General features: G+C 39.3%; 1 protein-coding gene across 1 annotated transcript in view; it reads left to right on the top strand.

Moving 5' to 3' along the window:
* The first annotated feature begins 376 nt into the window (after positions 1–376).
* The window catches only part of LOC110571204 (hedgehog interacting protein), a 90,547-nt gene continuing 76,314 nt past the window's right edge, over positions 377–14,609 (top strand). Inside the window, exons 1-4 of the mRNA XM_021679319.2 lie at positions 377–1,161; positions 7,082–7,274; positions 13,217–13,373; positions 14,059–14,260. Coding sequence (XP_021534994.1) covers positions 883–1,161; positions 7,082–7,274; positions 13,217–13,373; positions 14,059–14,260 — 831 coding nt within the window. The 5' untranslated portion in view covers positions 377–882. The remainder of the gene's footprint in view (positions 1,162–7,081; positions 7,275–13,216; positions 13,374–14,058; positions 14,261–14,609) is intronic.

The raw sequence follows: 14,609 nt of genomic DNA, 5'->3' as shown, positions 1-14,609 counted from the left end.
CCGCGCCCTCGTCCCGGGCCAGCGGGCCGAAGGACCAGGGCCTTGGACGCCCCCCAGCCGTGCGCCTCGGGGAGGCAAGCGCGCTCGGTCCCGCGCCCTCGACGCTGGCTCCAAGGGCTCCACCGGGACCCCCCCTCCGTCCGCCGCCGCGGCCCGCGGCTCCTCCCCGCCGCAGCCGCGAGGCCGTCGGGCCCGGGGGACGGGCTCGCGCCGGGGCCGCCCCCTCCCCTCCCCGCCCCCGCCCCGGCCCGGCCGGGTCCGGGCGGGGGCGCGCGAGGAGCGGTGACGTCAAGGGGCGCGCGGTGGCAGCACCTCCCCGCGCGCTAGTTAAAAAGAAGAAGAAAAGAGGGAGCGAAACATGAGAGGCTGTGTGAGAAGCTGCAGCCGCCGGCAGAGGAGACCTCAGCATCATCTAGAGCCCAGCGCTGGCCCTGCCTGCGCCTGCCCCGCCGCCGCAGCCGCCGCCGTTTCTGTTCCTGCTACTGTCTCACCTAAACAACTCCCGTTACACGGACAAGTGAACCTCTGTGGCCGTCTTCTCCTCCTCTTCTTCCTCCTCCTTTTCCAACTCCTTCTCCTCCTCCCACTTCCCAGCCGCAGCAGGAAGCCCCTAACCCAACTGACACTGGCACAACTGCAAACGGTGTCATCCGCACAACTTTATCTTGCTCCTCGGACTCCCCTAAGGCATTGGACCCATCGCCTTGTCTTTTATTTTTTTGCAAAGTTGCATCGCTCTACATAGTTTCGCCCCCGCCACCACTCTCTGCCTCTCGAGTGTCCCCCGCAGCCTCCTCCTGGAGCTGCGCCCTAGTGCCCCTGCTGGGCAGTGGCGTTCCCCCCCATCCTCCCGCGCCGAGCCCCTGCCGCTCCGGGCAGACGATGCTGAAGATGCTCTCCTTTAAGCTGCTGCTGCTGGCCGTGGCTCTGGGCTTCTTTGAAGGAGATGCTAAGTTTGGGGAAAGAAGCGAAGGGAGCGGAGCGAGGAGGAGAAGGTGCCTAAATGGGAACCCCCCGAAGCGCCTGAAAAGGAGAGATAGGCGGATGATGTCCCAGCTGGAGCTGCTGAGTGGGGGAGAGATGCTGTGCGGTGGCTTCTACCCTCGGCTGTCCTGCTGCCTGCGGAGTGACAGCCCAGGGTTGGGGCGCCTGGATAACAAGGTAAGCACGCACCCGCCTCACGGATGCCTGATTGACGTACTGGCGAGGTGGGGGTTCCTCGTGGCTCCAGAAATGCTGGTGCATGTGAAAAGGGCGAAACTTGTTTGGAGAGTTCTTTTTGGTAACTTTCCTGAAGTGCTAGTGTGATTCGGTTGTGGTGCTTCTCTGGGGTGCGCAGATAGCTCTCCCGCCCCCAAGAGTCCGCGGTCGGGATGCTGTGCAAAACTGCCTGTCTCAGAAAAGAGAAGCTTCTGTGGTACCCGCATTCTGGGCTGGGTAAATATTTTAAAAGAATCGCGATTAACAGTGTGTTTTGGATCGAATCGGGCATTGGCTGCGGTGAAACTGTAAATTAAGGTGGCTGTGGTTTCCGGTTTATTTTTCTAGGGTAACAAGATTTGTGCAGTTTTCTCCACGTGCTCGGTTAGGGAGAGGATTGAATCGTAAAGGATGTTGAAGCATGGTTGGTTTAGGAGCCCCAGCCCCGTCAGAGGGGGTTGTCTCGCATTACAATAGTTAAGCTGCGACAAGGAACTCCTGGTACTCCGATTGAGAACCCGAAGGACGGGCGAAAGATTTTGCTGGGGCATATTTGTCACATAAAACTGAGACTCTTCTCTCCGCCTCAGTTTGTAATGTTTTGAAACATTATAAATTCGGGCTTTCAATGGCAGCTGTCTAGGAAGATCCTCTCTGGAAATTGGTTTGAGGCGTAATGGCATTTACACTTTCCTTGTGTTCTTAAATTTAAACAAATATAAAATAGTGTTGGTTGAGTGTAAAGGCAAGCTTATTTTTGAGTTTGCAACATCTTTCTTGTCATGGGATGCAGCAACGTGTGCTCTCTACTGTACTGCAAGGAAGCCCGGGGAGCACGTCATTAACAATCCCTGCACGTGAAATAAACAATCAGGTGTCTTTGCTCCCCCCTCCCTTTCCCCATTTTAGGTTTAATTAAGAATTCCTCTGTTACAACAGTGCAGTTGTCAAGGTCTGAGAGACTCTTGGAAAACTTGTGCTTCAGTCTTGCTGGCCCAGGCATTAAAAAAAAAAAAAAAATACCCAGGCTGAATCTAATTTTTATGCTCAGTTCACGGTAGATTTCACTCTATTCTCATGTAAACAGCTCCTACGAATCAACATATGTGTCTGGGTGGTATCTCTCACTTTGTTTTGTAACAAAAAGCCATATTGCATCATTTAATTTGCTCAAGTCATGCAAATAGGAAAAAATCAATAGGACAAAAAGGGGTCGACTTATCCTCCTCCCCACTAAACTGCTGCCCACACACAGAGTCCTGTTGCTTATGGCAAAAGAATAACAACAACACCATTGTGTTTGTTAGTTGGTTCACTAATGGGTGAAACTAGAGAACATCATTCTCTTTCAGTCCCCAGCTCTGTCCAAATGTTCATGCCTTTTGAGGGAGCATTTGTCCAACTCCCTCTATTCCCAGATGAGTGAGAACTGTCTTGCTGCAGGTTTTCAGCTGCAACTCTCTCTTTATTCTTACCATATGCAGCAGTAGTCTGAGATTCAGGGAACAGATATTCCAGCATTTTATTCAAAACAATGTCATTAAGCTCCTGTATGGTAATTGAATTAAATTACAAAAAAAAAAAAAAAAGCTACAATCACATCATCAGCAGGGCTTTACCAGGAGCCCAAAAGAACCAGGAAATTCATAGAAGTGTTTAGAAATATTTGCCATTAAGTCTCCCTGTGTGCAGTGTACACTATGAATATACCAATGATCTGCAGACCCCTGCAATACTGAACTCTTCCAGGAACATGAGGAATGAAAACTTTGTTAACTAAATATAGTGGGGAGTTGGAGGGGTTGGGGGAGGAACTGAGGGGAGTTATAACCCCTAAGAGGAGTTATATAAATTTTTTTTTAAGAAATCATTCTTTAGGAAGAAATCTGCCACGTTAGCTATCCACATTCCTTTCCGTTTTACGTGCTTCCAATCTCCAACAAACCCCTACTCATTTGGAAAATGTGTCTGAATTAAATTTGGTACACTAGACTTTGCTGGTTCCATTACAAGTGCTTTATAAAAAACCAACAATACTCAAATTGTTCAAAACAGAGTAGTGATATAGCTGTGCATGTGCATGCTTGACCTATGTTAGTTCTCACGTTTTAATAGTTTTTAAAACATGTTATTTTATAATAAACTTCAGTGTTTCCCTGTTTTCCCCTAAGCCTTTCTGGCTTATAATATATGTTAGGGTCTTATTTCATAATGTGTGTACAGGAGAGATAATGGCTATTTGAAAGGACCCGTTTTTGCTTACGAAAAAAAAAAAAATCCCAAGAAGCATTTCTGCAACTTTTCAAGAAACTACAGGCATAGCTTTCTCCTACAGGAAGAAACTTCATAGATAGTAGCACACTAGGTAGGAATATTGAGCATGCTCAACTGTGCAATTAAATCCAGTTTCCAAGCGAACACATTTTCTTTAATATAATGAGCTAGCGTTGAGTTCAATCCTTCAGCTATGGTATCATGCTTTTATATTTTAATTTTTTGGTATATTTTAGTAATTTTATGTATCGTAACAAGATTATTAACTACCATTATAAATAAATGCTGCCAAAATTTAGGAAGTTATATTGTCTTGGCAATATTTTTGCAGCTCCTAAATACAACATGCTAAAAGGATCTAATTCCCATTAGCCAAATTGAATCCGCAGCCAACTGAAATACCCCCATTTCTAAAACTTAACTTGTAGCCAGAGAGGCATAGAAGCTCTCTCTACCTTGGGTGGTTTCACAGCCAAAGCTGTCAAGGAATGGGTGAAAAGTAATTGTTTTCAAGTGTGCCCTTTTACAATCATTTGTTTGCTCTGGCTCTTTCAGGGACAAAGGCTATTGTTGAACACATCCAACTAAACAAATAACTCATCCTGGGGTCCCTTTAACAGCTGCCTTAGTACAATGATCTATTTACATATTAGCCTAAAATTGAAACTGAACTCTTTAATGACATAATCCAGCACTATAGTCCAGAGACGCATGTGTTCTAGCCAACAGCTGAACAACCTTGTAGGCATATGATTTTTAGAAATAACTTTTTGTGGACCAAGTGATCTTAAGGCGACATCTTAATATACTGTCACGTATTTTCTCCTTTTGTCTGCTCATTGAACCCACGTGGGTGCCTTTTTATCCTCTTTGTTCAGTTACTTGATAAATAAAGAGAAATACAGAAGGTCTCTGTCACCCATTTTACTATTTGTTGATAAGCTATAGTTGTAGGCCACACTTCACTGTGTATTCCAGTATTTATCTTACCTTTCTTCTATGGATTTTACTTTCTTGTGGCTTAAGATTAAAGGATGACCTGCCAGATGTTATAAATTAGTCAGCAACAGCCACAATCATTACTAGGCATGCTGTAATAATGTTTCGAAGTTTTACATGACTTTCAAAGTATATTTAGTTTAAACCACTATAATTTGATGGTTTCATATATGGCTTTTAAAAATCGAAACAGGAAATTAGCTTAAATTTCTTCTTAAGATTGATGACATTGTCAGACATAAAGTTAAGGACCTTTATCGACGCAAACACATAGGCAAAAAAAGAAGAAAAACTACACTACACACACCAGGACTCATCTGTCTAAAACAGTGTTGCAGCTTGGGCTGAGTCAGTTTAATTGACTTCAGTAAGACTATTGGTTCATTGAAACCAAAGCCAGAATGATGGCTCTATCTATCTTCAAATAGGTATTTACACTGCAGACCTCACACAGAGCAAAATGTTACCATCCTGCTGGGCCGGAACAGCATGAAACTTTACAAAGAATAATATTGTACTCGATTTCAGATAATTTATTGAATCCTATTTCTGAAACTTTTGATGAGAGATCTTGTGGCCAGGACACATTCCAAAAATTGTAAAAGACAAAATTCTTTAGGCACTAAAATCAAGCTCTTCCTGGACAGCAGCTGGGAGAGTATATGGGGATCATTTTGTTTTAGCTATAAAAAATGGAAGCATGTATATTCTCCATAAAACTAAAGGTAATTACATTCCAGTTTCTCAGCCAGCAAAAAAACGTGGCTTCAGCATCCTGCAGTTGTTTTGTTCTTAGCGGACTGCTATACGATAAGCAAACAGAACAAAGTTGAACAGTATTAATATTGAATAGATCCGGCGAGGTCTGCCAGAGTATGGACAATAAAAGACATTTAAAACATTCTTGGAATGCAAATTCTAAGTGTCTGGCATATGTTTCCTTTTAGAAAACTTTAACCATTTAAGCAATTGTCATTTAAATAAATTGATAAAAATCAAAATGTAAATATAATTGTGATTAATAATAACTTTTCTGAATGTTGTAGATAGTTACAACACATCACGCATATATATATATATATTTATTTATTTTGAAATAGGGTAACTTCTATGGAACTTTTAATTAGTGCATGCCAAAATTTTAGCATGCTTGTATTCAGTGATACTTTTTAGTTGCTTTGTTCTTTCAGATCCAAATTTTGTGATCACCTAGAATATCTTTATCCTAAAAAATAGAAGCCAGACCATTTACTCAAATTTGAACCTCCTTGTGAACGAAGTATTTGCTTTAAAACAATGATCTGAAGTTTCAGATGTTAATTTCAGTTCATAGTTCTAAAGAAATAACTAGGGGGCGCCTGGGTGGCTCAGTCGTTAAGCGTCTGCCTTCGGCTCAGGTCATGATCCCGGCGTCCTGGGATCGAGTCCCACATCGGGCTCCCTGCTCTGCGGGAAGCCTGCTTCTTCCTCTCCCACTCCCCCTGCTTGTGTTCCTGCTCTCGCTATGTTTCTCTCTGTCAAATAAATAAAATTTAAAAAAAAAAAAAAGAAAGAAATAACTAGGTATAAATGTAGTTATATAAACAGAAAAGGTATGAAATCCATTCCCATTATGGTGTTTTTTATTATGAAAAATCAATGCTTAATTTAGACAGCACTACATTTCATGTCTCAAATATTGTGCTGGTATTGTCTTCCATATTTATTAGAGGAGCTCCTGAAGTCAGTTTTTTTAAAGTTAGTACTAGACACCAAGACCTATTTTATCAACAAATTACTAACCTCAGTGAATCAGTAACTCCCGAATTGGTCTTACTGAAATAAAAGGCATAATACTGTATAAATAAAGAAAAAAGTATTCCTTTTTTTTTACCAAAACTCACTAAATCCTATACAAAAGCACTTTTATTAAACTCCTGTGTTTATTCATGCATATAACATACCTGAAGAGCTAGTTAGAAAGTTTTTCCTGGCTAAGATAAAATGAATAATAAAAATTGGTCTTAAACCAGTTCAGCTTCAGATATTATTTTTATACAACATGAAAAGGAGGTATTTCCCCCACTTTAGGAAACTTTCCCTATGCAATCCATAGATTGAAAATTAACTAAAATTAGAGAAATGTAATTCCAGTAATATCCCTGAGAATATCGTATTAAGGAATATCAGGAGTGAACTACATTTTTCCCTAAGACACAAATAACCATGTCTTAAAAAATTCTGCTTTACATACAGTTGGATAAAGGTATTTGGAGTTTTAAAGGTAAATATCAGTCACTATACACTTTGATACAGAGTAAAATGATAAAGAGTTAAAGGGTCTCAATACAATCATCATTTAATTTTTCATACCCAAAAGATAAACAGACTTTGGTTTGCAAGACTAAGAAGCACTTTTGTGCATCCTTACCCTCTGGTCCCGCAGCCCAGCCCAAGAGACTCTACTTACATCCTAATTAAAAGCATTCTGTATTTGTAACATGGTAATTCTTTTCAGACAACCGCATTGGCTAAATTACACAATTCTACGTATAGGAGTACAAAAAACATAACTAAACCTAACTTCACATGACTAAAAAGAAGTTTGTGTCTGATTTATGGCTTTCAGATATTTTCTGTTACCAACAACACAGAATGTGGGAAGTTACTGGAGGAAATCAAATGTGCGCTATGCTCTCCACATTCCCAGAGCCTGTTCCACTCACCTGAAAGAGAAGCCTTGGAAAGAGACCTTGTACTTCCCCTGCTCTGCAAAGACTATTGCAAAGAATTCTTTTATACTTGCCGAGGCCATATTCCAGGTAAAAAAAAAAAAATGGATAAATTAAATAAACTACTGCAGAATATCCTTACAAGATATCTGTTCTTAAATGTTCGCTTCTGAGAGGGTCAAGTTTAATCTCACCTTCCCAAATACCTATTTTTACCTCACAGTTAACCTTTACAAATTTGTAACCTTTCAAAATTGCTGCTAAAAGGCTTACTGTCATTTCAGTCTACAAACAGTATGTTGGTTTTGTTGAGATGTTTTACATTTGCTAAATCGATAATACAGTTGGTAGTCTTTACACACATTGGATTATCAGTACAGGTTTCTTGTTGGTGTCTTCTTCATCCATCAGCATCGATACCAAGACAGCCTCCTTTTCTACCTAGCTGATACCAAAGGGCTGATTGCCCACGGACTCCTAAGGTCTTATTTCCTTATCCTTAGAAATCCAAAAAAGTAACACCTTACTGCTACTTACAGAGCATCTTTACATATAATGACTAATTTGCTCCTCAAAAACTCTGTGCTGCAGGAAGGAAAAGTGGAATCATCCCCATTTGACCAATGAGGATAACCGAGCCTCCAGAGAAGTTAAATGCCTCAACCAAAGTTGTGTGGCGAGGAAGTGAAAGGACAGATGTAGAAGTTCATAGGCTGACAGTGTCACAAATAAAACCTGATCACTACCATATTTTGGACCCTAATAAACACATAGATTCTTGGACCTTGATTACTTTTACCATCAAAAATTTGTAAATTTTGGTTGTTGTTGCTTTAGTTGGAAGAATCAACATAGAGATACAGAAGAATTTAACGAGACAGATTGTTCAATTAGGCAGAGTCACACACAAGCAAATCTACTGAAGCTAACAGTTTATAAAGCTAAATGGCATTGAAGGAAAAGACAAGTTTTAAGAACTGTAGGATGTGCTTGGAGAATTTTTTTAACTGCCATACATATTTTACATTTTTCTCTGACCCAGAAAAGTGTGCATTTCTTATTTTTTTATAGAGCTCTCTTAATAACCTAAGAAAACATTTTGACTAGGATTGCTTGCTTCCTTTGGTGTGCCATAACATGTATCTAAACCCATTTGTGCAAAAATATTATTATTGTCTTTATAAACTACCGCCATGTTTGTAAGGCTTTTCTTGAACCAGCTGTTTGTTCCTCTTTATCACATTCCCCAAAGCAGAGCAGAATAGGTCACGGGTGCCCAGATGTCCTCCTGAGAAGCAATAACAGATTAGGTACCATAAAGGTTTGCTGCAAATTTCAAGTCTTGAAGGGTTGCCTTTACCAATATAAATTGAAAGTAATATGGGCACTTACCATTTTCGTCCACCTTTACCTACCTGAGAGAAACACAACTGTGCTGGATTTAAGGACTCACCCCTAAGGTCTCCATAGATGTGAAGTTATTTTAGCTTCCAAAACAAACAACAGAAAGCAGTATCCAGCAAAAGAGAGAGAGTGCAGCAAATAGCTCAGGAGCCAGAACTGCAAGCACCTCGCTCCCCAGATCAACATATGTGGTGACGAATGACAAATTTATTTTTCTACAAAGTTTGTATATATGTAAAACTGCTGAAGAGCATCAAGATGTCAAGTGCTTTTGGTGACCACCCAGGCTGCCTTGAAAGATAACCAGATGAAAGCTCCACTCCAATGGTGGATAGAGCAGCAAAGGTGCTTTCCGGGGACAGGCTATAGGCTCTAGCAACAAGCAGAGGGGACTTCCCCTGCATCCGTCAAATGCTAATAATCATTCTAAAGACTTGTCCCAAAAGTGAGTTGTAATAACACACCCTTTGTGTTAATTTATGTTAATCGGTTTGTTTCCAGACTGATCGTTGGCACACAGTTGACCATTTTCTAAAGTATGATAGATAAGATGGTAATCCCGCCCCTCAGCCCCTGCCCCAACACAGAAGGCTCTTCACAATTCTGGAACACTTCTTTTTCAGAAATCGCCCTCAAAGCAAATTTTTAATATTTTCACCTTCTTAAATCTATGGCATGACATGGCTTACTTTCCTCCAGAGTTCAGAACTGTGGGAAACAGATACTTTCTGATTCTTTCTTGTAAGAAGTCAATGTATTTGACGAGCCTCTAATATTAATAGCCTCATCTTTCTGCACGTCAAAAACTTGAAAATCCACTGCTAGGACAAATGCTGAAAGGGGTTGAGAGAGGAAAAAAAAGATCTCAGAGGCATCTTCATTTTCCCCCCATTGCCCAGTAGGTCAAGAAATAAACATATAAATGCTCTATCCCTTTGTTTCACCTTCATGACTTTAAGAAAGCACCAGTTACTTGGGAATCCATGCACATCTGGACGATAACTGCATTTTAGAATCTTGTATTCAGAAATATTCATGGTCTGCCTCTTTTCAAAACTTAAGAAAAGTTAAAAATCAGTAGTGAGGGTACACTAGTGTTTTATTAATCATAATATTCCCCAGTTGTGAATTGACTTAAGGAAGTAAATTCTTAAAACTTCTAAGAATAGCAAAATTACATTTGGAAAAAAAAAAAAAAAAACCCACACAGGCACACAGGAGCTCCTTGCTCCCACCAGCCGCCCTTTTTTCTGCCTGCAGTACAATGAGCAGAGTAGAAGTTTTGCCGTTCACTCAATGATAGCATATAGTACCCTCTGTGGAAAGGGTAGAAACGGACATGTATTGGCCTTGCTTCTTCCTTTACACTTGTTACCACGAGTATCATGATATACTTTTTCTCACTCTTAGACCGTCCTCTCTTTCAGCTATGGGTTATTTAGTGCAAAATGTCTGTATACAGTTAGTTCAATTGGTTTAATCCTGTTGCTAATGAGGCCAAGGTCAAGGGTTTGATTCCACTGAGGCTCTCTAGTCCACAGCCACTCCTGACCCCAGTCAGATATCTTACACATGGGGCTTATTAGTCCCCAGCAGAGCAAACCAGACGGAATGGATGGATACATCAAAATCCACTACCTCTATTAGAAAATGCTGTCAAGTGCAGGCCCTACTGAGTGAGTTTTGTTTTGTTTTGTTTTTTCCTTATCATGATAAACAGCATGTATAATGAGGAAAAGTAACTTTTCTCTAGCATACATGGCCAAGAGAAAAGCTAGAGCTTAGAATATTCCACAGAGGATATTTATTTACATCAGTATGTTAGGGGGTGCTTTGTGGTATAGTAGGAGTGGATTCACCAGGATCCAGGAGAATAGTTACAGGTCCGGGATATTTAATAAATTATAAGGAATTTTTAAAAATGCAGCTGCTGGAATAATCCATGTATTCCCATCATCAGTAGACTTGATCATACTGTGATGATCCAGGGTGAACTAAACACCCACCTTCAGTAAAATGCTCTTCGGGGTATTGTTCCAAATAGTAGAAGGGTACCATTTGGTAAATTATGTCTTCCATGGCAATAAATGTAAGACCAGTGTCCTGAAACCAGGTCCCTTTTAGCTCTTCACAGCAAAATCTATCTTATTCATCACTGTCCACAAAATCAGATCATTTAAGGTAAAGTATTAATGAAAGTATTAGATGTTGCAATTCAAATGTTGTAATATGTGATTGTAACATGTGACAAATATTGTAATTATGAGAAAAATGCCCATATTTTTATGTAAAAGTCTTCTGAGTTGGCTCCCTCCTTCACACTTACTCAGTTTGCCTAGATTCTGTAAAAAGCTAGGAGTAATTCATTGTTAATTCCATTTTTGTTTTTGTTTTAATTTGGCTAAGAGAACACCTCTGGAGCCATAGAGCTTATAAATCTGTACTCTTTAATCTTCAGATGTTCCATTTGAAAATGATTTGTCACTTCCACACTTGTCCCCAGCCAATAACTCTTTGTAAAATGGAATCAGCCATCAGCATTGTTTGTTAATTTTCTCTTAAGATGGTATTGGTTTTATAGACTGTAATCCTGGAATGCAGATATTTTTTAAAAAGCAAACTTGAAATTTCTTCTCAGTTGCACTTTGAAAATTTTTTGTGATCCTGCAGGCAAAAATCATGTTAAAACAAAGTTTCTCATTTACACATTCAGTTATAAATATATCTGTAGTATGACAGTATTCCTGCATGCATAATATTGGCATGGAGATCTTGCTGCCTGCTGGGAGCTGTGTGTATGTGTGTGTGTGTGTGAGTGTGTGTGTGTGTGTCCCCATGTGTGTATGTCCCCAAAAAAAGGTCTAACCCAAAACTGCAAGAAGTTTGATTTAGCAACGCAGTTTTCCTTTTCTTCTTTTTACATCAAACAGACTTGTTCGACCATACTGGGCAGTTTTCATCTATATGCTTAGCCAGGAAAGAATGGAGGAGAAAAGTTATCTTTTGTAGACAGTGAATCGCTGAAGAAGAGTAAATGCTACTGCAGCCTTCATTCCTCTCCCCAATTTCTAATCCCTTAATTTTTTTCAAAGAAAGATAACCTCCTTCCAGCTGCCTTGTCCCTCCCATGGAGCATCCTTCCCAGCTGCCATGCCTCCTTCCAGTCTCACCCCTACCCCCACCCCTACACACACACACTCCCAAGGACATTTGCTCTCACTTGCCTGATTTCCAAGGAGAAGATGTTTCCCAATAGCCTAGACACATACTGGCCTTGAGGAGTCTGTCTCAGAAATTTAGGGGTGATACATTTTATCCAAAAGTTAGGTCAAATTGTACATCAAGACCCTCAGAATTCTAAGATTGGTTTTAGGTTTGAGGGGACCTAAGTCAAGCTCATAGAAAACAGACTTAGTCTTTCATATTCCACTGATAAGTCTCACTGGGTCGTCCCCAATTCTTGTTCTTAGAAATCCTTGCAAACCTGAATCCATTATACAACTTCTAAACATCAAACAAGTTACGAGGTGTCTTTATCACAAAGCTGTTATGTGTACACTAATCTAATTTGTTAGGTAAAAATCAAAACAGTGTGCATAGTCAAAGATAGGAGACCTGCAGCAGGAAGTCAGGACATCATGTAAGGTTGACTCTGGTAGCAGTATCAGATTTTGAGAGCAGAAATAATCAGAATATGGAAGCAGTCTTAGGAATATGCCTCCCCCCCCCAAAAAAATACCTTATTAACTCAAATTGTGAAAATAATGTCAAAATTCTTTTTTTGTCATAAGGTCCTCCTCTCTTAGTAAATATAGCTGTTTTTATTTGATAAAAATTCTCAGTAGGTAAAAAAAGAGAAAACCTCTTCCAGATCTCTTTAAGTAAATCTGTTTTGCATTTTTGTTTTGACTTTTTTTTTTTTTTTTTTCGGTGAGGGTGGCATACCAGCTTTCTGATTGAGCAGACTGAAGGGATATTTTAAATATAGTTCTTGTATTACAAAATAATCATTGTTTTCTATAAGTGAGGTGCAGGAAAAAGGTTCATACATATTTGAAAATGGAGGCTCTGTTCTTAGCACCATTGCAGCCAGTCAGTCATTTATTACAGCATATAAGGACCTTGTGATATTCATTAGATTTATTATTTAATCACATGTGAGTGGCAATAGAAAAAGAATTGTAAAATGACCCAAATAAGTACCTGATGGCCTATCTCTTTCTTGATTCTAGTGTGTTCTTCTTAGGAAGTTATTTATTACGGTAGGGGGGGAAAGTGCTGAATTAGTGATAGGATAAACTACAAGTACAACATATGGTAAATGAGGAAGCTTGCAAACAGAGTCAGGGCAATAGCAAGTTTAATTCTGGAAGTGTATTATGTGTATTTCTTATGAGTCTTTTAAAATATCCAATGCAATATTATTTCACTTGAACTGAAATTCTTAAATTTTGGTTAAAGAAATGGAAATCCCAAGCCAAAAAAAGTGGCTTTCTTTCCTTTTATTATTTTCCTAGAATATTCATATACTTTCTAAAAAATTTTTTTCCTATATTTTATCTTCCAAATAGGGTGTTTTTACTGTGATGCTAAATATTTCTAATGAGTCTTTTTGCATTTCTTTAAAGGTTTCCTTCAAACCACTGCTGAAGAGTTTTGTTTTTACTATGCAAGAAAAGATGGTGGGTTGTGCTTTCCAGATTTTCCAAGAAAACAAATCAGAGGACCAGCATCTAACTACTTGGACCAGATGGAAGAATATGACAAAGTGGAAGAGATCAGCAGGTTCATAAAGATAAATGCTCTTTAATCTTAAAAAACAAAAACAAAAACAAAAAGCCAACTGACAAATCTTGTGGTTTTGATAGTGAATCAACTGTCTGTGCTGGATTCCAGCAGCTATATCCTCCAGATTTTTTTTTTTTTCTTTTTGGTAGTTTGCTTCTCTAATATCATTTTTGCTCAAATGCTTTTAATGCTTAGACTACTAATCTTTTATTATGAGTTTGGCTTCTCTGTGATTCATGTGAATTTCATGATTATAGTTTTAAACTTGACCTTTATGAGTGTTGTTAGCATATGGAAATATTCAGCACAATTATTATTAGCAAATCAGAGTTTTATAAATAGATCTTAGAACTTTCTCTCTGAGGGCCTTTCTGTAAGGCTTAATTATTGTGAGTAGAGCTAATTTTAATTATAGTCACTGAAAGATAAGATGATGAGCTTATGAAATTTTAAAATATGTGAAATTCTTATTTTGATTCTCTCTTTGACTTTTTGGTAGAAGGCTATTTGTTCCACTGAAAAGAATTTAAAAGAATCATATTGTGACTTTGGGGTTAACGGCACGTCATGGTTCTCAAAACCATTGATTCCTAGAGGAAATATATTTTGAAAAGGATGCTAAGTGCATCCTTTACCTCCTTCACCTCAAGAAAAGCTTACTGGTTTTCTTTAATTTGTTTAGAAAGCACAAACACAACTGCTTCTGTATTCAGGAGGTTGTGAGTGGGCTGCGCCAGCCTGTCGGCGCCCTGCATAGTGGGGATGGCTCGCACCGTCTCTTCATTCTGGAAAAAGAAGGTTACGTGAAGATACTTACCCCTGAAGGAGAAATTTTCAAGGAGCCTTATTTGGACATTCACAAACTTGTTCAAAGTGGAATAAAGGTTGGCTTTTTAAATTTTATTTATCTTTGCTCTGGCTATGTTAATTTTATTTTAGGGTTATCACTCTCACTGAAAGTATTTGTAATAAAAGAAAGAATGTTTAAGGAGAACATAAGGAGACAACCTAAGGGGACAATAATTATGGCAACTGAACTGGGACAGTGACATTACATTTTTAATGTTATTTGGTGACTCTGAAGCAGTGCATTCAGGTTGATACCTTGACATGCTTTCCTTATGTAATTTATATATTTAAAATAATTCTTGGTTTTATAAAGTACCTGTTTAAATGTTGTTTAACAGGCATCATACTTAGAATTGTGTGTCAGCACTTGCTAGTAGAAACAAA

The sequence above is a fragment of the Neomonachus schauinslandi genome, chromosome 2, assembly GCF_002201575.2.
Source record: "Neomonachus schauinslandi chromosome 2, ASM220157v2, whole genome shotgun sequence".
In the NCBI taxonomy this organism is placed as follows: domain Eukaryota; kingdom Metazoa; phylum Chordata; class Mammalia; order Carnivora; family Phocidae; genus Neomonachus; species Neomonachus schauinslandi.
This window is presented reverse-complemented; position numbering and strand designations above follow the sequence as displayed.